We start from the raw sequence: 26,121 nt of genomic DNA, 5'->3' as shown, positions 1-26,121 counted from the left end.
AGGGTCTTCTCAACCCAATGAATATTTGTCTACAGAGATCTATTAATTCTTATCTATTGTGAGCCAGCACTACTGTGACAATGGTAGTCATGGGGCTTTTTGGCTTCTTTCCACAAAACCCTGTAAGCACATCTGTTCTGCATAGAACCTCCCAGGCTACAGATTTGTGCAAACCTACAATGAACAAGGGGTTGGCATCTGGGCACTCTGTGTGTCTCAAGGGCCATGCTATGATTTGAAGCTGCAGCGCAAACACTTCTTTTATTAACTTTGTTCCAGTGCTACAATAAAAATGCATGTGATTATAAAACTCAAGTAGGCATTGATGTACAGCCATTGGCCCGAGTGTGGCAACTTTTACAATGCAGTAAATTTTAGTAAACCGGGAGTATAAAATGTTGCTCTAAAGGATTTAGAGCAGTCCAGTAGTTCACCCAGGCACACACCTGTGAAGATATTTACTACCAGACCCATATATTATTTAAACCATTTGCATAGCTGCCCATCTTATATGGAATTCTCGTAGGCCTCCAATCGAGAATTAAAACAGTATCAATAATAAAACAACGTTAAGGCTGTATAGTCTGGAGCAGTGTTTTTCAACCAGTGTGCCGCGAGACATGGTCAGGTGTGCCGCGAAGCTCAGAGAGATAAAGAAAGGACGAGAGAGAGAAAGAAAAAGAGAAAGAAAGCAAGAGAGAGAGAGAGAAAGAAAGCAAGAGAGAGAAAGAGCGAGCGAGCAAGAAAGAGAACAAGAGAGAGAGAAAGAAAGCAAGAGAGAGAGAGAAAGAGAACAAGAAAAAGAAAGAGAGAGAGCGAGAGAGAAAGCAAGCAAAAGAGAGAGAAAGAGACGGAGGGAAGGAGAGAGAGAGAAAGATATAGAGGGAGGTAGGGAGGGCGAGAGAAAGAGAAAAAAAGAGAGGAAGGAAGGAAGAGAAAGAAAGAGGGATGGAGAGAGAAAGAAAGAGGAAGGGAGAGAAAGAGGGAGGGAGAGAGAAATGGAGCAAAAGGGAGGAAGAGAGGGAGAGAGAATTTTTTTGTCCAAACTTTTTTTTACCCCCCCTCCCCGCTAAATGTGCCCCAGGGTTTCGTAAATGTAAAAAATGTGCTGCGGCTCAAAAAAGGTTGAAAATCACTGGTCTGGAGGACTCAATCTGTATAGTCTGGAGGACAGAAGGAAAAGGGGGGACATGATCGAAACATTTAAATATGTTAAAGGGTTAAATAAGGTCCAGGAGGGAAGTGTTTTTAATAGGAAAATGAACACAAGAACAAGGGGACACAATCTGAAGTTAGTTGGGGGAAAGATCAAAAGCAACACGAGAAAATATTATTTTACTGAAAGAGTAGTAGATCCTTGGAACACACTTCCAGCAGACGTGGTAGATAAATCCACAGTAACTGAATTTAAACATGCCTGGGATAAACATATATCCATTGTAAGATAAAATACAGAAAATAGTATAAGGGCAGACTAGATGGACCATGAGGTCGTTTTCTGCCGTCAGACTTCTATGTTTCTATGTTTCTATTAAAACCATAAACATTAAAAACAAAATACCCAGCACCAAGTTAAACCTCTGACATGCAGTCACCTCATCTTATCCCACAATAGCAAAAGCACCTATATACCACTTCATAGTGCTTTACAACACACTCTAAGCAGTTTGCAGAGTCAGCATATTGCCCCCAACAATCTTGGTCCTTAGAAGGATGGAAATTTCAGTCAATGTTGAGCTGGTCAGGATCAAACTCCTGGCAGTGGGCAGAGTCAGTCTGCCAATACTTCATTCTAAACAACGCACCATTAGCCAATTTAATATAACACGAAATTGATCAGCAATGAGTGGGTCTGAAGCCATTTTCATGAATTGTGAAAATAACCATCTAGAAGAATATTCTGCTTACTGCGTCTGTGCTTAGAATTCAAATATTGGAATGTGCATTGCCTTGTTCTCTTCCCTTTTGATGCTGCATGTATAAAATGGAATGAGTAACTATCCATTTGATTCTATAGTTCTTAACACTTTATCTTATTACTAACAAAAGATGATTGTCACTGCAATATTTCTTGAATGTTCATGTAGTCTGTACTAAGCCCAGAGAGCTAAGAAACGGGGAGGAATGAAGATGCAAATCGGTGACACCTAGATCTGTTTTAAAGTCTTAGCTATCTAAATTGCAATATTCACATTCAACTACAAGTACGTAGAATCCCAGAGATGGATTCTTGTCTATGAAACTCATATCATTGGAAATGTTAACTAAAACATTTTTTTAAAATGTTTATTTTAGTCTGCTTATTCCTGACATATTAATTAGCCCTAAATTTATTATTGCTGCTCTCTTTTAAGGGACTGTAATGCTTTTATGATGAAATAATACAATCGTGGAAGGACAGCTGTCCTTAAAGGACCATCTACAAATTATAAAAGAAAAAAATGCTTGATAGTTGTCTTTTTAAAAAAATATTGTCCTGATTGGTGCATGTTTTCATAATAAATGTAGAGACTGCTGATCTCAATAGTGGGTTTGCAACAGCTTTATTACTCAATAAATAAACCAGCCTTAACCTGAATGTGACCTGAACAGAATACATGACACAATTATTTTGGTTCACACAACAAGATAAATCCTGTTTGCTTGGTATCTTTGTTTGTATAGCAAGCTGTGCCCAAACAAACTAATTTGGGCAAGCAAACACAAATGTTCAGGTGCACTAGCACTTAGACATATATACCGCTTTATGGTGCTTTACAGCCCTTAAGTGGTTTACACAGAATCATCAGATTGCCCACAACAATCTGGATCCTCATTTCATCCACCTCAGAAGGATGGAAGGCTGAGTCAACCTTGAGCCTGGTGAAATTCAAACTGCCGAATTGCAGGCAGCTGGCAGTTAGCAGAAGTAGCCTGCAGTACTGCACTCTAACTACTGCAAGGGAGTAGATGTAGATTAGATATCAGAAAAAACTTTCTAACAGTAAGGGTGATAAACCAGTGGAACAGGTTGTCACAGGAGGTGGTGGGCTCGCCTTCACTGGAGGTCTTCAAACTGAGACTGGACAGTCATCTTTCTGGGATGGTTTAATGTATCCTGCATTGAGCAGGGGGTTGGACTCGATGACCCTCGAGGTCCCTTCCAACTCTCTGATTCTACTGCGCCACCGCGGCTCAAACTATACAATTCCACATTGGCTTTTTCCAGCAAATGCAGTGCAATGGATCAGATTAGGTGGAAAAATATGGAGGTTTGCCATCTGTAGGTGCTTAATAATTTGGTCATGGCTTGATTTGGGACTCTGAACTGTCACTTTAATCCATAATGCAAATATGGATTATTTTAAAAATCCTATGATTTGTACAGGAATTAGCAGCATTAAAACGTCAGGTGTTGAAATGATAAGTATGGTTAATGCTGGTAAAATAAAATATCGTAGTGCTGGAATGACTAGGAAATCCTGGTCCCATCCCTTGTGCAGATTGCAGAATCTGTGGTATCACCTATATGTGAAAATGGACTGGAAGCTAAAGGAATGCATGGCAAGCATTGATGATGGGGGTGGATAAAAGGAGGAAGGCATGGAATGTTGACATCTTTACTCTTTGTGGATTTTTAGTGATTGTGGGAATCATCTTGGTCTTATAAGCTTCATTTACTCCCTCTGCTAATTTTTCTTTGGCAAACTTTATGTCCTCTCTTCAAAGACTCAAGGAATTGGGTTTTTTTCTGTTGCCTTTTGTATTTCTTCCCTCACTGGCTCTATAAACTGTGTGTATGTGTGTTTATTTTTGCTGCCTCTTTGTGATGCTGCAGTTTTCCCTTATCAACCCACAGGTAATCTGCTTTTGTTTTTCTGCATGGCATGGGTTAACGGGAGGCTTTTAAAAATGTTTTCTTCTAGTATTGTTAAGCTATTCTGTTTTGCATTTCCCCCTGATTTTTCTGCTCTAAAACCTTTGGTATCCAAATAAAAAGGTGTTTTGGACATAACCAAGATGATATGCTGTCTGATGGGGTTTAAGGCTTATCGCTGAATTGAAAATGCACAATATTGACCTTGGCTTTTTTCCAGATACACTTCTCAAGTACTTGCATAACAATGTACTAGTTTAGACAGCAAATTTGTAGTTTGGGCATTTGACATTCTATAGTTAAATTATCTTAGCTGACAGGGTTAATAAAAATAATGGGTCTTGTTCAACTTCCCAAATTAGCAATGGCTGTTAACAACTTGACATTGACATTGATTAATCTTATTTAAAAATTAAATTTAATATACATATTTAAAGGGTAATTAATTATATAATGAAGTAATTTTGGGAAAAAATAATTATTTTATAGATTGAAACAAATTGGATTTGTGGAAATAGTTAAAATATTATATCTAAAGCATTAGAGGGAAAGACATAATATAATGAACAACGAATGTCTAAGTTTTGAAATTGGAAAAGTATCTAAAATATTTAATATGAATTGACAATTTCTTAGAATAAGTAATTGTCGAATTTTCGGGGGCATTTAGTTATGAGGAATCAGGTTTAGAAAAAGAAAAATGAAGGGGGGGGGGTTTAAGGAATTAAAGAAATGAATGAAGAGCAATGGCTTTGACGTATTAAGCAAGAGAGACTAACTAGCAGAGGAAGTAAATAATAGCATTAAAAATTAACCGGAGAACGAAACAATCTGTGTAAACCGAGTGACGAAATTAGACAAGGGAGGCAGCATGAGATTAATGACACATACTGAGAGTAACAGATGTAAAATGAAGTAGTATTAATGTATAAAAATAAATTTTTATTGAATATAAACATTAAAAAAAGAACATTTAAAACATTAAAATACTGTACAAACTTTAAACAAAACCATACAAACAAAACGAACAGCAAAAAGAAAAAAGGAGAAATAAATACAGACAGACAAAACAATACATTGAACTTGTAACTCTTTTTACAGTAAATTGTGTTGATGTCCTATTTCCATTTATATATTTGTAAGTTGAAATTAAGTAATATTAATAATATTTAGTAGATGACATATGTTTATTAAGTTGACCTATATGGTGTATGTTCTTTTTTAGTGGGGAGAAAATAATAAGAAAAATTCTTTGTAATTAAAACTATCCACTCAGGGAAGGATTTAGAGCAGGGGTAGGGAACGTTGGCTCTTCTATGACTTGTGGACTTCAACTCCCAGAATTCTCTGAACTAGAATGATTGGCTCAGGAATCCTGGGAGTTGAAGTCCACAATTCTCTGAACTAGAATGATTGGCTCAGGAATCCTGGGAGTTGAAGTCCACAAGTCATAGAAGAGCCAACGTTCCCTACCCCTGATTTAGAGGGTGCAAGACGCTTGTTCAAAAAGCCTGTTCTGGAGCATTCAGTTTGCGCACCATTTCAAGCTATCCACCTTGCTCAGTTTGCTAACTTTATATTTGCCAAATTGGGCTCCCAAGTTCCGGGAGCCATTTTGTATCAGATGAAAATTCTCTCAGAACAATTTGTAACAGTTGTTACACAGGGAACTGGGTTGAAGAACCATATTGCTATGTCTTATTTCTGATCCCATTGTTGATTTCCTGTTCTGTATAGCTGAACAACGAGCTGAAGGAAAATCTGAGAGACACGATAATCAAGAAGTATAGGAAGTCAGGAGAAGAGAGAGTGACTAATGCGGTGGACAAACTTCAGCAGGAGGTATGTTTAAGAAATTAAGAGATTAATACAGAGTAACACCTGGGGCATTGGTTTTCAACCTGGGGGATGGAGACCCCTTTGGGGGTCGAACAAGTGCTTCACAGAAGTTGCCTAAGACTATGGGAAAAGACAAATTTCCCATGGTGTTAGGAACTAAAGCTTCTATTCTGGCGTTTTAGAACCTATTTTTACAATCCGACCAATCAGGCTTTCACAGGGGGTGGGTGGTGTCCCTGTGATCTTCCTGCTAATCAGCTTAAAGCTCTGTTGAGAGAATTGGCGCTAGACTTATGGTTGGGAGCCACCACAACATGAAGGAAGTGTATTAAGGGGTTGAGAACCACAGATTCTAGGGGAAGAAATGGGAAAAACGGAATTTATTTTTATTTATGTATTTATTTATCTATCATGGCAGAAAATAAAATAGTGCTTTTCCCCTGTCTTCAGACTCTGGTATCTTTGAGGCATGTTTTCTGGGTCTACTTTTATTCATGCAGATACCGTTGGTTTTGACCTGCTGTGGTTTTTGGCCAGAATATTGTTTCTACTCATCCTGGATCCCTGGGTTTTTCCTTGAACAGAAGTCATAATGTGGGCTTTCCTTTCAACAGCATTTGATTATTTAGCACTCAAAAATAATTTTATTTATTTATTATTTATTTATTTATTGGATTTGTATGCCGCCCCTCTCCGCAGACTTGGGGCGGCTAACAACAGCAATAAAACAGTATATAACAAAATCCAATACTAAAAACAGTTAAAAACCCATTATATAAAAACCAATCATACATACAGACATACCATGCATAAAATTGTAAAGGCCTAGGGGGAAGTGTATCTCAGTTCCCCCATGCCTGGTGGCAGAGGTCGGTTTTAAGCAGCTTTCGAAAGGCAAGGAGAGTGTACTTGAGTACTCAAAAAAGAGCTGATGGACTTGACTACTGCCAATTGATGGGGCTTTTGTTTACCCAGAATGTAGGTGACATTGGTAGCTTTAGTCCCACTTATTTTCAAGTAACATCTGAAGGGGGTCTGCATTTCTACCAAAGAACTCTGTTTAAATTATCTTTTCTAAGGGCAGGGCACTTGTGAATGTGCCACACATAGATAACTTTCCCATGCCTTCTGTGTTGACTTTCCCTGGTCCAATAAAGGATTGAATATTTTTAGCACTCTTGCCTCATCCGTGAAACAGCCGATCCCAAAGGAGAGGCACAAAAGTAGCTGGGTAAAATAATCTGGTGGCTCTGTTTAATGATCAGATCACTGGAATACCTCTCCAGTTCTTATTTCCACCCTCGACCATTTAATAGTCCCGTAGCATGACAAAACTAGAAAAACAGATGCGTCTTTGTTGAGTAAAAGTGGTAAATCACTTCCTGATTGTCAAGTATTTTTCTTGCAGCTATTAATCTCCAGTTACAGAGACCTATGGCATAAAATGTAATTAACAGAGGAGCACAGTTCTCTCAGAGAGTGAAGGGGGTGGGGATGTGCCTCATCTTCTTTTGACCACTGCAGCAGGGCTTCAGATCAATATATCTGGTTATTTTAGAATTTAGATGATCATATTGGACATGGTTAGACATTTTTAAGGTACGGGGGCTATGATTTGGGAACATACTGAGTAATTCATTTGAAAGAATAAGATTGAGGGCATTTTCCCAACTGGTGGGAAGTCCTATTCATCTTTTTTTTATTTTTAGAAACTGCTGATAGGAAAATAGCTGTTTCTGCTCTTCAGTTTATAAAATCACTCTGTTTAATTTCAACGCTTGCAAAAGTGTGTTGCTATAAGCCACCGGTACACCAAGTCTAAACAGGAATATCATCCTAACGTCTATCCTTAGACAATTTGCAGTGAATGAAAGGTTCTGCTGTTAGGGCAGTAGGGCAGAGTGTGTGTGATAGTGGAGGGATCACTCAGCACATGTCCCAAACTGTTCAGAAATAAATCCAGCTCCATTTGTGTAACTTCCCAGCATGAATGAGATTGCTGCCTAGCAGTATAACAGCACAGGGAATAAGCTGCTCTGAATGTGCTCAGAGATAATACATATATGTATTCTGGATTCATGCCACAAACTGGAAGCTTGGGATACTTCTGTGTAATCATGATATCAGATGGAAAAAGACTGTACAAGGAAGGGAGGAGACTCCTTTTGACCATAATTGACCAGAAATGCTTGAGCATGCCTTGTCTCTACAGGGAATTGCATTTTTCAGCAAGGATTCTTCCACACCCAGCCGATATATCGTCCGCTTGCAGGGAGTGTAGCTTGATATAGTGAGAACAACTGAAGTGATTTATTCATTGATTGAACAAACCGATGGAGGCCAGCATATGCCCATGGATGCGAAGCAAAAGTGACCCAACCAAACCTATATTTAACAGTAGGAGCTAATATCTTCCAGCACTACTGAAAGAGATTCTTAATATTGGGTATTTGTATCTAGGTCAAGGCTTCATTAGTTCCAGGTATTCCTCTGCAGCAGGGGTGTCAAACTTGTGTCGTCGCATTGCCATCACGTGGTATATCGAGAATTTCCCCCCTTCGCTAAAATGGAGGTGGGCGTAGCAAGCAAGTGATGCGTCCAGCCCATAGGCCGCAAATTTGACACCCCTGTTGTACAGAGATGAAGTATTCAGTGTGAGAGGGAGGTTCACTGTTTTCCTTACGTCTCTCTCAGAGGGTGCTTGTTCGTTTTTTCAATTTCTGTGGCCACCCTTCTCAGTCACTGGGCAGTTAAAGTTCAGAAAATATATTACAATTAAACATTTTAAAGCCATAAAAACAGTTAAATCCACTTAAAAAACATTGACAACCTCCAATTTAAGCTACACAAGAGCACGCTATTTGGCCTATTAGCAATATAGCCCAGAAAACACAGCCCCTTGACATATTCAGCCCAGGGTGAAATCCAGCAAGTTCTGACGGGTTCTGGAGAACTGGTAGCGGAAAGTTTGAGTAGTTTGGAGAATTCAGTAGTGGAAAGTAAGGGTAGTTTGGAAAGTAAGGGTAGTCTGGAGGACAGAAGGAAAAGGGGGGACATGATCGAAACATTTAAATATGTTAAAGGGTTAAATAAGGTTCAGGAGGGAAGTGTTTTTAATAGGAAAGTGAACACAAGGACAAGGGGACACAATCTGAAGTTAGTTGGGGGAAGGATCAAAAGCAACATGAGAAAATATTATTTCACTGAAAGAGTAGTAGATCCTTGGAACAAACTTCCAGCAGACGTGGTTGATAAATCCACAGTAACTGAATTTAAACATGCCTGGGATAATCATATATCCATTGTAAGATAAAATACAGGAAATAGTATAAGGGCAGACTAGATGGACCATGAGGTCTTTTTCTACTGTCAGTCTTCTATGTTTCTATGCTTCTAGTTCGGAGAACCGGCAAATACCATCTCTGGCTGGTCCCAGAGTGGGGTGGGAATGGAGATCTTGCAATATCCTTCCCTCAGGAATGGGGATTTTGCAGAATCCTTCTCCTGCCATGCCCTCCAAGCCACGCCACGTTCACCAAGCCACGCCTACAGAACCGGTAGTAAACATTTTTGGATTTCATCCCTGATTCAGCCCCACCCCTCCGGCTTTGGAATATAGGCAGGTTTTTAAGCCCTTACGAAAGACCAGGACTGGGGCCATTCTGATCTCTGAAGGACAATGCTCCGTAGAGCAGGGGTCACTGAAGGAAAGGTCCATCTTCTAGTCCCCACCGGCCAACATTCTTTGTCTGACTGCAGCAGGCACAATGTGCTTGACTTAGTTGGTAGAGATTCTTGGAAAAGTTGATCCCTCATGGATCCCAAGGCATGTAGGGCTTTCTAATAATAACAATTCTATTTTTAATAGAAAAACATTTACAAAATGTTCTGTCGGGCTCTCTGGTAGACTCCTCCCAAAAATTCACAGGTACAAATTTCAGACACGCACACGTTTGAAAATTCAAAACAATGTTCTTTATAATGAAAATCCACTTAAACCAAGCCCTCTTTTGGTATAGCAAAGAGCACTCGTCTCCAAACAAACTGGTAATTTGTACAAGTCCCTTATCAGTTCTGTGATACTTAGCTTGCAGCTGTGAGGCAATTCACAGTCCTTCTTCTTTCACAAAGTGAAACACACTTTGCTCTGGTTTAGTTTCAAAGCGGGGAAAAATCAGCACACACAAAGTCAAAGTCAGTAAAGCAGTCACGAAACACAAGGATCAGATAATCCTCCACAATGGCCAAACCCACAGGCTGCTCTTTATAGCAGCCTCACTAATTACCACAGCCCCACCCAACCACAGGTGGCCTCATTTTCTTTGATAATAATCTCTCAGTTGTTGTTGCCTATGCATCGCTCTCCGCATGCGTGGCTGTATCATTAACTCTTGTTCTGAATCCAAGGAGGAGCTAGATAATTGATCTCCTTCTGAGCTGCCTGCCACACTCTCCTCCTCCCTTTCACTCATGTCTTCTTGGTCAGAGGAGCCTTCATCAGCAGATTCCACCGGGGGGTGGGGGCAAAACAGGCCTGCAGCATGTGGATGTCTCCCCTATATCCACAGTCCTTGGGGCAGGAACTGGGCCAGAGCTAACCACAACAAAAAAGGAGAAGAGGGCAGAAGACTTTCCAGGGCAGGTTTTTGGTTTTTTTTAGAAAGTTCTTTTTTTAAAAAAAAAGGCTTTCTAAACTGTACTAATACACATTTTTCTCGTTCCCAAACTGAAAAGAGACATTGTAATCCTCCAGAAACAAAGTGAACTTGTGGGAAGAGATGCATAGCCTTGTAACTACATAATGGCAACAAGAAGCTTAAAAAACAAAACATTTTTGTTTAGTTGTCTGGCTGGTGGGTTGTTGCGTACTGACCTTTTTATGAAATGTGGCTACAAGTTGTGCGTACTTGAAGGAGGTGTTGTCAAAGGCATGAAATGTAATTTTGGGCAATACGTCATGCAATCTTAGTTTTCTCACAATGCCTTATTGCTTGTGTTTTTCAGTTTAAGTGCTGTGGCAGTCATAATTATACAGACTGGAGTGACAGCTATTGGTTAAAAATTGAAAAGGAAGGAAGGAAGGTCCCGGACAGCTGCTGCAAGACGATGACTGATACCTGTGGTAGAAGAGATCATCCTTCAAATATCTACAAAGAGGTAAAAAAAAAAAAGGCAAATTAAAAAGAAACCAGACAAAACCAGGCCTTCTCCAGTTATCATTGTGTTAAGAAAACACTGATGAAACCATTGACTGATTATGCTCTTTGATCAATCATACCTTAGTCATTATCCATTTGAACATCATAACAACCTCCACCTAGAATTATACCACAGTACAGGTAGTCCCTGACTTACAACAGTTCATTTAGTGACCGTTCAAATTTACAACGGCACTGAAAAAGTGACTGACGGCCGTGTTTCTGAGTTATGACCTTTGCAGTTTCCCCATGAAATGCTTGGCAACTGGTTCATACTTATGACCGTTGCTGTGTCCCGAAATCATGTGATCACCTTTTGTGATCTTCTGACAAGCAAAGTCAATGGGGGAGTCAGATTCACTTAACAACTGGGTTACTAACTGATCAACTGCAATGACTCACGTAACAACTGTGGCAAAATCATAAAATGGGGCAAAACTCACTTAAATGTCTCACTTAACAACATAAATGTTGGGCTCCATTGTGGTCGTAATTTGAGGACCATCTATATTTATCTTGATTAATACAGAGAAGTAAATGTAAGCAAATAGATACTTAGATATTCCTTAGCAGGGTCCTGCAAGGCCAAGAAGTTTACCCTAGCTGGACAGTGGCACCTCTCTGATCTTCACTAAGCCAGTATGGTTCGGATTTGAAGGAGACACCAACAGGGAAAGCCAGGACTATATGCTAGAAATGGGAGAAGCATTCTGAAAGAAAACAGTGGTGTTTTAAGAAAACAAATGGGAATATCCGAAAGCGAACTCACCCTAAAGAGTATTTTTCTTCTGTTTTATTGTGCATATAAACTTTTCGGTGTGAAGAGTAGCGATGTGTGTGTGTGTGTGTATGTACAGTATTTATATGCATATATATCATGTATATATTGATTGATTGATTTTGTTCAATACACAATGAGGATTTTAGTGGGTATACACATAGTAAAATACACAATGAAGGTTATATAGAGGATATACTCATAGTAAAATATATCTAAGAAAGAATAGAAGAGAAGATATAGGAATAGAACATATCAACGAAAGAATAGAAGAAGAGATATAGGAATAGAAGAAAGGTATAAGAGATATAGGAGAGCAATAGGACAGGGGACGGAAGGCACTCTAGTGCACTTGTACTCACCCTTTACTGACCTCTTAGGAATCTGGATAGGTCAACCGTGGATAATCTAAGGGTAAAGTATTGGGGGTTTGGGGATGACACTATGGAGTCCAGTAATGAGTTCCATGCTTCAACAACTCGGTTACTGAAGTCATATTTTTTACAGTCAAATTTGGAGCCGTTAATATTAAGTTTAAATCTGTTGTGTGCTCTTGTGTTGTTGTGGTTGAAGCTGAAGTAGTCGCCGAGAGGCAGGACATTGCAGCATATGATCTTGTGGGCAATACTTAGATCTTGTTCAGGCGCCGTAGTTCTAGGCTTTCTAGGCCCAGGATTGTTAGTCTATTTTCGTAGGATATTCTGTTTCGAGTGGAGGAGTGAAGGGCTCTTCTGGTGAAATATCTTTGGACATTTTCAAGGGTATTGATGTCTGAGATGTGGGTTCCAGACAGATGAGCAGTAGTCTAGGATGGGTCTGGCAAAAGTTTTGTAGGCTCTTGTAAGTAGTGTGAGATTGCCTGAGCAGAAGCTGCGTAGGATTAGGTTTACAACTCTTGAAGCCTTCTTGGCTATGTTGTTGCAGTGGGCTTTGGCACTTAAATCTTGTGTTATTAGTATACTGAGGTCTTTAACCGAGTGGGGGTTATCTGTGATAATTTGATTATTCAGTTCGTATTTGGAGTTCATAACCTTTTTTGGCGATATTGTTGCAGTGGGCTTTAGCACTTAGGTCATTCGATATTAGTATTCCAAGGTCTTTTACTGAGTGTGGGTTGGCAGTGAGAGATTGTTTATTCAGTTTGTTTGTGCGGTTTGGATTCTTTTTGCAGATGTAGAGGGTAGAGTATTTGTTGGTTGATATTTGAAGTTGCCAGGTGTTAGACCAGTCTGAGACAAAGTCCAGGTCTGTTTGGAGAGTGAGTGTGTTGTCAGTGGTGTTGAAAAGTTTCACATCGTCGGCAAAAAGAACACAGTTGCTTTCGATATGGTCACAGAGGTCATTGATGTAGAGAATGAAGAGAGTAAGACCTAGTACGCTTCCCTGGGGAACGCCACTTATGACAGGGACAGGGGTGGAGATGGCGCTACCAATTTTGACAATTTGTTGCCTGTTAGACAGGAATGCAGTAATCCAGTTGTGGAGGAGTCCTGAGATGCCACAGGATTTGAGTTTTAGGAGTAGTTTGTCGTGGACCACTGAGTCGAAGGCTTTGCAAAAGTCTATATAAATTGCATCAATGGATTTTCCTTGGTTGAGGAGGTAGTCCAAATGTTTTTGCAGTGAAGTAGTTGTAGGTTACAGGATAATTTCTTTCTGAATCCAAATTGTTTGTTTGAGAGTAGGTTATTAGATTCTAAGTAGAGGGTGATTTTGATCGATTTATAATTGATTCCATGATTTTACAAGGGACGAAACAGAGAGATATTGATCTGTAGTTGTCCACTAGTGAAGGGTCTCCTTTTTTTAAAATGGGGATGACTACTGCTTTTGACCACAGCTTGGGGAGCGTGCTGGTCCTGAAGGATTTTTGGAAGATAATGCTTAGGGGTTCAGCGAGAGCAGAAGAAAGTTTCCTTAGGAAGTATGCACAGAGACTGTCTGGTCCAGCAGATAGGGAAGGTTTGAGGTCACAGATTGTTTTTTCTATGCGGTCTTCAGTGAAGACGATTTGGGTTAGGTTTGTGTATGTATTTCAACATGCACATTTCTACTCCAAGCCTTTAGAATTGATTTAAGTGCAAAATTCCATTTCCCCACCAAGCTGGTTGATGCTTTCAGCCTGTACCATACTTTGCTGGATGATGATGATCAAGCAGTCCCTTTCAGTGGGGGCTCAGGAGAGGATTAAGGGACATGAAGGCACATGAATAACTTCTGCAACTAAGCTTGTTTTGGTCATGCAGAGGCAGACCAAACTTTGCCTCAGGGCACAACTGCTAACTGCTGAACCCAGGGGACATTTTTTTTAGCCCATTATCTAAAATGTTGGGGGAAAGAGGTTCTTCTGAAGGAAAATTCCATCACCTTTATCTGGATTTTCCCTATATTTTTCCTGCATCTATTTCCTCTCTCTGTCTTTGTTTCTAAATTGTGAACCTTCCTTCCATCATTGCTGCTGTATAATTAAAAAAAAAATAACTAAGAGAGCTGGGCTACTTTAAAAGACTACCCAGTTTATTATTGTATAAACCAGTGTTTTTCAACCAGTGTGCCGCGAGACATGGTCAGGTGTGCCGCGAAGCTCAGAGAGAGAAAGAAAGCAAGAGAGAGAGAAAGAGAAAGAAAGAAAGCAAGAGAGAGAGAGAGAAAGAAAGCAAGAGAGAGAGAAAGAACAAGAGAAAGAAAGCAGAGAGAGCAAAAGAGAGAGAGCAAAAGAGAGAAAGAAAGCAGGAGAGAAAGACATAGAGGGAGGTAAGGAGGGAGAGAAAGAGAGCAAAAAAGAGAGGAAGGAAGGAAGAGAAAGAAAGAGGGATGGAGAGAGAGAAAGAAAGAGGAAGGAAGGGAGAGAGAGAGAATTCTTTTGTCCAAACTTTTTTTAGCCACCCCACCCCGCTCAATGTGCCCCAGGGTTTCGTAAATGTAATAAACTTGCCGCGGCTCAAAAAAGGTTGAAAATCACTGGTATAAACTTTCATGGATTGCAGGTCACTTCTTCCAATTCACAAAAGTTTGGTAATAATAAAATGGGCTATTTTTAAATTGTCAAAAGACACTGGCTTATTTTTGCTCCAAATGCTCAACAGGGCAACTTTATACAACCTTTAAAATAAGTAATGTTCCCAAAGACTTAGTAACAATAATGAACAATTTCCTGTTGATGAGATTTCCTTCCGGCCAGTATTTGAATCTGACCTGCCATAAATAGGTTGAGAACCTAAAGAGAAAGACTACTTGGGGGGGGGGGGGGGGGTTATGCTACTTAATTTATTCCTCTGCAGTTGTATAGCCCTGGGAGGCAATTGATAAGGAAGATAAGATGGAAAGGGACAATTCATGACTCCATAATCACTTGTTTTTACCTTTGCAAGAATTAGATTGCAAGAAACATGAGGCTAAATAGCCAGTGGGTTTGAGGGCATCTAGCAGCTTCAAGGCCGAAGAAGGATCTGACCTTAGATCATCTCAGCATTCCTACAGGCTCAGTTTTAAAATCATGGGACATATCTTATATCTCTACTGGGGTGCATGGTTATGAAATGAATAATGAACAGTCGGACATTCCCCAGTTGTCTGTAAAAAAAAATAGAATATATGCTCGGATTGTAACATGCAATCACATATCCTGGTATTGTTTCTATGTCTGCAAGATCTTGGAAGGTCTGAGGGAGGAGCAGGTAAGACAGAGTTCTTGAAACTTGGTCACTTTAAGACTTGTGGACTTCAACTTCTAGAATTCTAGTTGCTAGTTGAGATTTGGAGTTGCCATGTGTTAGACCATTCCATTGGTTGATCGCCCTCACCGTCAGAAAGTTCTTCCTTATTTCCAGGTTGAATCTCTCCTTGGTCAGTTTCCATCCATTGCATAGGAGAATTCTGGGAATTGTAAAGTTGCCAAGTTTGGGAACCTCTGAAGTAAGACATCAAATGTAATATTTTCCAGAAATGCTAGGCTTTGCTGATCCCAGATTATGTATCAAGCTTTGTTAGAGTTAGGGTTATACTCCTGGTTCTTCATATCCATCATTGGATGTTGACAATCCTATTTTGATCCACAGCTGCACGAAAAAGTGTTGTTGAGTTTTGTCCAAGCCTAGTCTCTTAGATTTTGAATCCATGATGTTCTTTTACTGCCTGGACCTTGGCGGATTAAGTAAAGCATGCTGTATTTTTCTGGGTGCCTCATCACGTCCAAAATACTTTTTGCTTTTTTAGGGTTTTGATGATTCCCCTAGGTTTTCCCAATACTTTCCCAATACTTGGACCTTCTTAAACCCACTCAATACACAGTTGTATAGAGATCTTATCAGGAGATGGGGATGATTCTCAAGTTGATGACAGTTTTGCCACAAGTATCAACCTGTGTTTTTCCTCATCCATTCATATGTTTGTGTCTTGAAGGATATGACATTGTACAGTATGAGAAGATAAAAACAGCTTAAGAAGATAGGCATGAAAAGTAACATCATCTCAATGTTTTATCCTCAGGGTGGATGTATCACTAAGCTGGGAAACTTTATCCAGGAACACTTGATAATTATTGGAGCAGTGGGGCTCAGCATTGCATTTGTACAGGTATGTAACCAGCAAAAGACTGAATTATGCCTGCTCAGAGTTTGACAGGATGCCTGGAAAGCCCATTTCGTCAACTGCAACCAAAATTGGTACTATAAGAGGTCCAGTGATCCAGAGTATCAGATGCACCTTAGCTTTTTGGGAGGAAAATAAGAAAAAAGCTGATTGTGGGTGGATTGGCCTCCTGGAAAACCCCCAATCTGCTGTTCTGAGAGGTGAATTTTAGCAACAGGTTCATTGGTTGTGAGCTTTTTTTCTGCTTCTGAAACCTCGATTTCAGAGCCTTTTTTTCCGAAGCTCCGTTTCAGGGGCCTTTTTCAGCCTCTGAAATCTCCATTTGAGAGGCTGGGTGGAGTTACATTTGGAGTATAAGATGCAACCAGATTTACACCCTCTTTTTTTGGGGGGGGGGGGAAGGGTGCATCTTATATTCTGAAAAATATACCAATTGAAGTAAGAGGAAGTTGTTGTTATTGTTGTTTCACTAAACTAGAACCTACTAAACTAGAATTGCATGGTAATGAAAGGAAATCTTACTTATTTCCCTGCCTTAGAAATAAACATGAGTAGAAACTTTACTTACAAACTTAATTCGTTCCATGACCAGGTTCTTAAGTAGAAATGTTTGTAAGAAGAAGCAATTTTTCCCATAGGAATCAATGTGAAAGCAAATAATGTGTGCGATTGGGGAAAACACAGGGAGGGTGGAGGCCCTGTTTCCTCCCAGGAGATTCCTAGAGAGGCCCCATGGAGGCTTCTCCTCACCTTTTCCGCCTCTGTTTCCTCCCAGGAGATTCCTAGAGAGACCCCATGGGGTCTTCTCCCTGCCTTTTCCCATTACAGTTTCGGAGGCTCGGGTTTGTAAGTGGAAAATAATTCTTGAGAAGAGACAAAAAAATCTTGAACACCTGGTTCTTATCTAGAAAAGTTCGTAAAGTAGAGGTGTTTGTAGGTAGAGGTACCACTGTACTTCTCAAGAGTGCCATTCTCTTTAATGAATTCAATACAATTTCAAGGAGAAGTGAGAGGCTTTATAAATATTCTAAATGAATAAATATATTTAAAATATTTTAAATAAATGAACTGCAGGACTCATTGTGGCTTTTATTGTAAGGATGGGCTACTGCCTGGATGCAGTGGGGTAGCGAAAATGGAGCTCCACCCCAAAGTACCCTATTTGCACTGAAAGATGTTGAAAGAAAATGCAGTGAATCCTGCAGAAACCACGCCCACAGTGTGGTAGCAAAAATTTTGGTAGCCCTTCACTGCTTTTATGTATACCTCAACTAAAACAGTATATGTTGTTAATAGGTTGTTTGCAATCCATTATGGCTATCATCTTTGTTTTTAGGGTCTGCGGAGCCATAATGTATTGAAGCATAGAATGAGAAGACTAATAGTTGTAGTAATGCAGCCTTAGTGAATAGTTTGGGTATTTATTTATAACCATTTATATAGCCCTCCATCTTATATCAAACACTGGGTGGTTCCTATCAAAAGTGAAAACAACACAAAAGTCATAATAAAACTGTAAAATTAACCGCACTTAAAAAAATAATAATTAACATTTGTTACATTTTTTTAAACATTTGTTTAAAAAAACCTAACACCAAGATAAATGATAGATCATGATTTGGTACGTAAATACAAACAAATTATTGTCAAAAATAACTTTAAAATATTGAAATGATTATTTTCTAAATCTTCACCCAGGCCCACCTAACTCCACACACCGACCAGTCATACATAAAGGTCTTGACCTGAACTTAACTTTATATTTTTACAACAGCAAATAGTTTAAGCTGAAACCCATCTCACTTTGCACTATATTTGCACTGGAATGTTCTCACCCTTGTGTCTTTTTTTGAAATCGAGTATTTCTGGATCCTGAAGATTTGTGGTTGTCACTTACACTTGGAGGCTATGTGTTCCCCCAGGGCAAAGAATATGAACAAACTCTGCAAAGATCTTATCCCCCCTTATTTATTTTTTTTAAAGGCAGCCAGTATTTAAAGGAGGATAATTGTCTCTGAAGACCTACACTCTTTTAGTTTTAATTATTAGATTTGTATTGTACATTGTTTTTTCTATTACTGTTGTAAGCTGCCCGGAGTCTACAGAGAGGGGTGGCATATAAATTTAATAAATAAAATAAACAAATAAATAAACTCTCTCTTACCACCTAGAAACTTCCCTGCCTAAAGAGGATTTTTACTGTGTATGAATAGCCGTGTGATTTCATGTTGCTTGGATGGTGGGTTAAAAATGATACAAGCAGCCCTATTTATGGATTGGAATCTTGCTTTTCAGTCTAGACCTCAGTGAAAAACAGAGACACTTCTTTTTTTTCTATTATTTTAAATTGCATTTTAAAAAATGTGTAAATGGAAGTTCCAGTATTCTATCCCTCCCCCTTTTCAGGTGTGTGTTGGGGTGAGTGGGAGGAAAACTATAAAGTGTCTTTTTTCAAAAAAGGTGAAAATTTATAGAGCAGTCAAACATCGCCCTCTGGTGGTGATGTAGCACAAGAAAAAAAATCAATTTGCAAACTGCTGTGGAAAGGAGAGATTTTGAACAGCTGCTTACAAATCCCCCTCATCAGAGGGGTACCCACTGTGATAATTACATCCAGTGTCTGGGAAATTAGTAGTTTTCCATGATTGGGTATCTCCTTCCACCCAGCACATTTCTAATAACTTGAGAGAGTTTTTTGTTTGTAATAAAAAAGGAAGCTTGCTGTGAAAATGCTGGAGAGAGCCCAATTCTTCTAAGAACAGTACAGTTCACTTGAGAATTTTTATTAATTTGGATCTGCACACTGTGAGGTAATCCAGGTTTTGCTGGGGTGACTTAGGACCAATCACTCTCTCTCAGCCCAACACACCTTACAGGGTTGCCATTGTGAGGAAAATAGGAATTGTGTTGGCTATGTTATCTGCAAAAATAATAAAGGCAGAATATAAACAAAATAAATAAACTGCATGTGTCCACAGATCTATGGTTTCTGGCTTAATATTATAGCCCTCCTCTTACTAATCTCTATTCTCTTTGTCTCCTAGATATTTGGGATGTGCTTTACTTGCTGTCTGTACAATAGCTTGAAATTAGAGCCTTACTAAGAGCTCATGGATTGCCCACCTATTCAATTCCTCCACTTTCCAGCCCATCACCCTGACCTTCTCTACGGCAGCACAGAACTATCAACCTTTCCAGGACTTTGCTGCTTCAAGGAATTTATTCTGGGATCATCCAGTGCCTCTGTCAGAAATAATAGTCCTCCTTGACTCAGCAAGGAGGGAATTCATTGCTTAGCTAAGTCATTTCCCCCCCCCCTCTCTCACTCCAGCGTAATGGAGCTATAGAATGCAGTCTGGTTGAATTCTTTACAAGCACACAATCTGAAAGCGATTCTCTGAGCTCCCAAGGACATGGTGCCTTTGTCTTTTCCCAAACCATCAGTCAAGGTCTTTGAGCTCCGAGATATGACAATGAAGCATTGTGTGCGTGCAAGTAGATGCTTTCTTCCCTTTCCTAAGTACAGTGTCTATATGGAATTTTTCATGACATCTTACCCAAGAGGACAGCTCTATCTGTCAATAGATATTCCTACTGGAATTTTTTTTCCTCCTAATCGCCTTAGAGGATGCTACCCAGGGATGGATGAATAAGGTACCCTGCACACTTTTCCCCCTTGGAGGAATATTTTTGTCCTGGAGAAGAATATTATTTGACGTTTCTCAAACCAAGTGTTGGAAGACATTATTTTGTTCACGTAATTAGAAATTTTGGACTTTAAAAAAAAAAAATCAAAAACAAATTTCCTGCTTGAGGGAGGCTGTTCAGATAATCCCACTTTGTGGTATGCAGTAGTAATTCTTCATAGAATTAGATCCATTTCCATCTCTTTTCCTTGGGGAAAATATATTATCATGATATGGAAGTTTCATTTACCAGCCAGGTATGATCTGATAGGAAGAGATCCAAAATTTTGATCACCTTAGATTATGAGTGAGTTTCATCAGGAAATATTTTTTTTGGAGAATGTTGGTATCTTTTCTAAAAAGTGATCATTAAAAATTGATCAGCAAAGCAGAAAATTGATCGCTACTTCTTTGCAGTCGTAATAATACTCCATCTGGTGCTGTTGAAGAGGCTGACCAAGTACTGGCTCCCATCACTCGATTTATTAGATTTCCCAATCCCCATGGAGAATTCCCAGAGAAGATGCCAATCCTTTAGAGTTCTTCAGGGTCCACTTGATATATCCATTGCTAGAACATTTCTTGCCCCTTCCTACATCCCATTTTGGGTTTCAGGTATAAAGGTCTTTTAGTTAAAGCTCGTTTATCCCTCATGCACAGCATTGGGCACTGGGGTGTGCTTTTTAAAGTGTTCACTATGGATTGTTGTTGTGTCTACAATCCCTGGCCATTAGCCATGGCATTTGGGTTTTATGATGCAGTCCATAGTCATAGTGGGCCACCAGATTGCCTATCCCTAGTTAACAGACTATTGCCTTGTAAGGTCTGTGATGGTTTGGAGCCTAGCAGGAAACGGATGTGTAATTTACGTGGAGGCTGTAAGTACCATTCTCCATTTTCCCCATCTCTTCCCTTATTGGTTCTTTTGACAGAATTGGTAGGAAGGGACTTCTTTTTCAGCCAGGACCAGTCCACCCCACTGCAAAATCACTATTCATTCTCTAAGAGAGGAAAGGTGAGAGAAAGTATTTTAAAAATATATCTATCTCTTCTTTCTCTCCCCTTTTGTAGACCCTTACTACAAACTAACATTAACTCACTCTGATCTGAAACACTCATGTTGTTTTGAGTCCAAGAGACGAAAGTCCAGAAGGCAAATGGGACGATGAGGAGACAGAACTTCTCTGTGTAAATGTTCACACTGGAGTAGGGAGGGGAAAGCTACTCTCACTGTAAAGGCTTGACAGGTCTTAAATTATTGACATAAATTCATTTCTAGAATTAGGGGTGAATTATTTCTTGAATATGACATGGTGTGTTCCTTGAGAAATGGATTATTAACTAAACTACTGCTATGATAGCTTGAAATGATGTTTGACTACTGAAATGTACATGCACATTGGCTAGCTTTCTCCCTCTCCCCCCCTTCTTTCTGGGAGTCATATAGTGCCATGGCATAAGCAGACCAGATATGCTGTGTCTGCTCTTTCCCCCACCTTTTAAAAATATATGTATATATTAACCATGCTTAAATGCAGTTATGTTGCTGGCCAATAAAGTTAAATGTGTCTTTATTTGTCTTGTGTAATGCTGAATTGACCTCACATATAGTGGAAGAGTAACAGCAACACACCTTCCTAGCATGGGCAGAAGAGAGGTTCTTAATTTTCCTGCTGCCTAGGGCCCTCCTTAGCTCAAATATGATTGTCTTCTGGGTTAATAAAACAGATTCTTCTACTGCTACCCCCTGATCATGCATTTCAGAAATCCAGCTGACTTCTTCGTCTGAAATAATATCTGTATTAAAATATTTTCCTTAAACATTAGAGCAGAGGTCCCCAACCGCCGGTCCGCGGACCGGGACCGGGCCGTTGGGGCTTTTCAGCCGGTCCGCGGCGCCAGGGCCCCCTCGGCCTTTCCGCACCACCAGCGGCGCTCCCCCCGCCAGCCAGCCAAGCCCCGCGCCCGCCGGAACCGGCTCCTCGCTCTCCCCCCGCCGCCCGCCGCGTTTGCAGGAGGTGGGGAGGGTTGGGCGGTCCGCCAAGGCCAGGAGGGACGCCGCTGCCCCCCCTTCCCTCTCTCCGCCCGCCGCTGCGCCTCCTTGACGCCGGGAGGAAATGCCGGCAAAGGCTTTCCTCAGCGGAGGTCGGCGAAGGTGATATTGAATGTCGGGGGAGAACGGGCGTTTGCACGCGCTCCCTATCTCCCTGCTAGCCCACTCGGAATATTCAAAATAAGAAAAACCTTTGCCGGCGAAGGCTTTTCTTATTTTGAATATTCCGAGTGGGCTAGCAGGGGGATAGGGAGCGCGTGCAAACGCCCGTTCTCCCCCGACATTCAATATCACCTTCGCCGGCCCCGCCTCTCCTGCAAACCCCCTTGCTGAGAGCCCGGGGCGAAAGTGCTCTCGCAAAGGTGAGGCGGGCAGGGCGTGCGCGCGTCATCGCTGAGAAGAACGGAGAGAGAACGAGTGAGTGAGAGCAACAGACAGCAAGATAGAGAGAAAGTGAGAAAGAGAGAGTGAGAAAGGGGGGAGAGAAAGAGATAGCAAGAGAGAGAACAAGAGAGAGAAAGAGCGTGAGAAAGAAAACAAGAAAGAGTGAGAGAGAGAAAGCAAAAGAGACAGAAAGAAAACAAGAGAGAGAAAGTGAGAAGAAGAGAGAGAAAGAGGGGGAGAGAGAGAGAAAGAGAGAGGGGGGAGAGAGAGAAAGAGAGGGAGAGGAAGAAAGAGAGAGGGAGAGGGGGGAGAGATAGCAAGAGAGGGAGAGAGGGAAAGGGGGAGAGAGGGGGGAGAGAAAGAGAGAGGGAGAGAGAGGAGATAAAGGAAGAGGAGAGAGAGAAAGGAAGAGAAAGAAAGAAAGAGGGATAGAGAGAGAGAGAGAGATGCTCAGTGAGCCTTTCTTTGAAGTTGCCTTTCTTTCTTTCTCTTTCTTGCTTTCTTTCTTGCTCTTTTTCTTTCTCTCTTTTACCTTCCCTTCCTCTATTTCTTCTTTTCTTTCTCCTTCCTACCTTCTTCCCTTACTCTCCCCTTTCATAAGTTTCCTTGCTTCCTTCCTCTGTTCCTGTCCCTTCCCCCTTTCTTTCTTTCTTTCCTTCCTTCCTTTCCTCCCTCCATTTCTTGCTTTCCTTTTCCTTCCTCCCTTCTTTCCTCCCTCATTCCCTTCTTTCACTCCTTCCTCTCTTACTCTCCCCTTTCACACCTTTCCTTGCTTCCTTTGCACCCTTCTTTTGTTCCTGTCCCTTCCCTCTTTCCTTCCTTCCTTCCCACCCTCCGTCCATTCATTCACCCATTCCTCTCTTGATCGCCCCTTTTACGGCGCCGCTGACAGCTAGCTCCCCCCCCCCCACCGGGCCATGGAAAACTGGTCTAGCTTAAAGCCGGTCCCTGGTGCAAAAAAGGTTGGGGACCTCTGCATTAGAGTAAGTCAGATCCCGTTTTGATGTGATGAAGCAGAGTCCAACCATCTGCTACTTCAGTTAATTTGTAATGTTGCCAGTGGGTATGTCTAAATACCCAATGACCTTGGATAATCTCATAAAGGTTGGCCTTGGATGGGAGGTCACCAGAAAATCAAAAAAAGAAACAAAAAGTAGCCGGAACTGGGAAGTAATCCATGCTAGGAGAAGGTAATGGCAAATTACTTCCCTGTTCCCAAGAAAGCCACATGAATTTGTCCTTGAATCAACAGGAGTTGACTTTATCTGGGGTATGTAATGTTCTTTGCAGCCTGACAATTGTGCCTGTGCTTTGAACAGGATGCTTAGTGGCTGTGATTAAAAAGAAGTGGGATCAAAATTTTAAAATATATATTTTAATAAATGTTTAATTTTTTTTTATTTTATATCCACAAACATACAAACAACATTAAACATTAAAGTGGTTTCTCTTCAGATCGTATAAATCTTTCGCCTTTTAATAAATATTAAATTATTAATGTAATTATGCATTCATATTGTTGGCCGGAGCTAGATGTTAATACTCAATGGCCCAAGGCCTGCTGGCAAAGGTGAGTTTTTAAGGCCTTGTGGAAGGCCAAGAGGGTGGGGGCGGAACAAATTTCTGGAGGGAGTTGATTCCAAAGGGCCGGAGCCACCACAGAGAAGGATCTTACCCTTACCTGACAGCATTGCCTGACTGACGGGACTTGGAGAAAGCTGACTCTGTGGGACTGATTGACCACTGGGAGACATGAGGCAGGAGACGGTCCCGTAAGTAATCTGGTCCTAAGCCATGTAGGCATCTATAGGTCATAACCAACACATTGAAATGCAATTGGTAGCCAATGCAGTGATGTTGAGATGTGGGCATATCTTGGAAGGCCCATGACAACTCGTGTGGTTGCATTTTGAACTACCTGCAGTCCGAACGTTCTTCAAAGGTAGCCCCATGCAGAGAGCATTGCAGTAATTGAACCTCGAGGTGATGATGTACAGTATATGAACTGACTAATGGCAAACATGATAGATGCTGTGAAGGTCCTAAATGCCCATGTTGGTCACAAAATTATTTTTTTTCATCACCTTAACTTAAACAAAAAAGGTTGAATGAGGCAGTTAGTAAACAAGGTCTTCCTGTAATTTCTCCAGTCAGAAGCTGGCCTTTTGCATTTTTTTTCTTTATTGTCCATGACTACCATCTATTATTAGCATGTATTACTCCAAGCTGTGGGGTTTATTTTTGGGGAGCAATTTGAGATTTTGAATAAAATAAATTTGGTAATTCAAACAGAAACACAGAAGGCTCTTGTTTAGACCAGTGGTTCTCAACTTCTTCGAGTCAACAACACAATCTCGAGTGTAGCAGTAGCTCTGTGACACACCGGAAAAATGATTAATTCTATATATGTATTTTTAAACACGTAAGACATGAAGGAAAGTTATTCAATGTTTCGAAACATCTGCACTGAGTTGAATATATGGTTTATACAGAATATACATAGTGAAAAAATATTGAAAAAATAAGGTGAAAATCCTGGAGACCATGGCACATCTGATTGAGAACCACTGCTTTAGAATCAAATAGAAAGATGGGACTTGCTTCTTACTAAACATAGTTTAATGGTTGCAGTGCTTTTGTTTACGAAAAAGCCTTAATGGAAGTAGGAAAGAACAAGCTCAGGTCAAAACATGAAAAAAGGTAATCTGAGGACCCTTGCATTCTTTCTGGATTTAGAAACTTTTTATTGCAGCGATTCTCAATCTTTCTAATGCTGCGACCCCTTAATACAGTTCCTCATGTTGTGGTGACCCCCAACCATAAGTCTAGCACAAATTCTCCCAACAGAGCTTTAAGCTGATTGGCAGGAAGGTCAGAGGGACACCCCCACTGTAAATGCCTGATTGGTTGGATTGTAAAAATATGTTCCAAGGTGCCAGAATAGAAACTTTAGTTCCTAACACCATGGGAAATTTGTCTTTTCCCATGGTCTTAGGCGACCCCTGTGAAATGGTTGTTCAACCCCCAAAGGAGTCCCTACCCTCAGGTTGAGAACCACTGTCTTATTGCATGAGTGTCTATAGAGTTTCTCAGTCATCCAGGTCATTGTTGTCCCAAAGGTACTTCCCGCCACTCCATCATCGAAGCAGAGCTGAAGAAGTTTGGGTGAGAAGTGCAACGTCTTCAAAGAAAAACCGGAAAGTCCTATTGCGTGAATGCAAAGTGATCCATGGAATATGGGGCGAGACTAACTCAGGATGTGCCCTTATTAAAGGCCCCCAAAGGTATTCAATAGGATGCCTGAGGTTTCCCGCTCTGCAATTATGATATCAATCTCTGCTTTATACAGCGTGAAGCGATTTTCTAGGGACGAAATAGTGTAGTTGGATAATGGAGGAAAATGATTGAATGTATTCAGCATTTCAAGTTGGTCGTTTCTATCATATTAGGCCTTCTGTTCTCTCTGAAATTTAAAAGCCCAGGCAATGGGAAACAGAAATAACGATTGGAAACCTCATGAAAACCTAAGATCAATAACATTTCAAAATGTTTTTGTTCTGCTTTTCAGCAACTCTCTGTTAGCAAAGGGGTCCTCCGTGGGATACATCAATAAGAATGCCTTTCTTTTTTCATGTGGATGTAACTCCATAACCTCCTGAGCCAGGATTTCATTAAGCCATTGATGTTAAAGATCACATCATTCACATGTAGTATATAAAGATCTGGAAGCATAAAGA

General features: G+C 40.5%; 1 protein-coding gene across 1 annotated transcript in view; it reads left to right on the top strand.

Annotated features, from left to right (window-relative positions):
* Window positions 1-21,521, top strand: part of CD151 (CD151 molecule (Raph blood group)) — a 65,811-nt gene extending 44,290 nt beyond the window's left edge. Inside the window, exons 5-8 of the mRNA XM_070765316.1 lie at window positions 5,594-5,698; window positions 10,700-10,852; window positions 16,160-16,246; window positions 19,306-21,521. Coding sequence (XP_070621417.1) covers window positions 5,594-5,698; window positions 10,700-10,852; window positions 16,160-16,246; window positions 19,306-19,365 — 405 coding nt within the window. The 3' untranslated portion in view covers window positions 19,366-21,521. The remainder of the gene's footprint in view (window positions 1-5,593; window positions 5,699-10,699; window positions 10,853-16,159; window positions 16,247-19,305) is intronic.
* Window positions 21,522-26,121: the final 4,600 nt, after the last annotated feature.

The sequence above is a fragment of the Erythrolamprus reginae genome, chromosome 1 (genome assembly GCF_031021105.1).
Source record: "Erythrolamprus reginae isolate rEryReg1 chromosome 1, rEryReg1.hap1, whole genome shotgun sequence".
NCBI lineage: Eukaryota > Metazoa > Chordata > Lepidosauria > Squamata > Dipsadidae > Erythrolamprus > Erythrolamprus reginae.
Note: the sequence above shows the minus strand (reverse complement) of the source record. Positions and strands in the feature narration are given on the sequence as shown.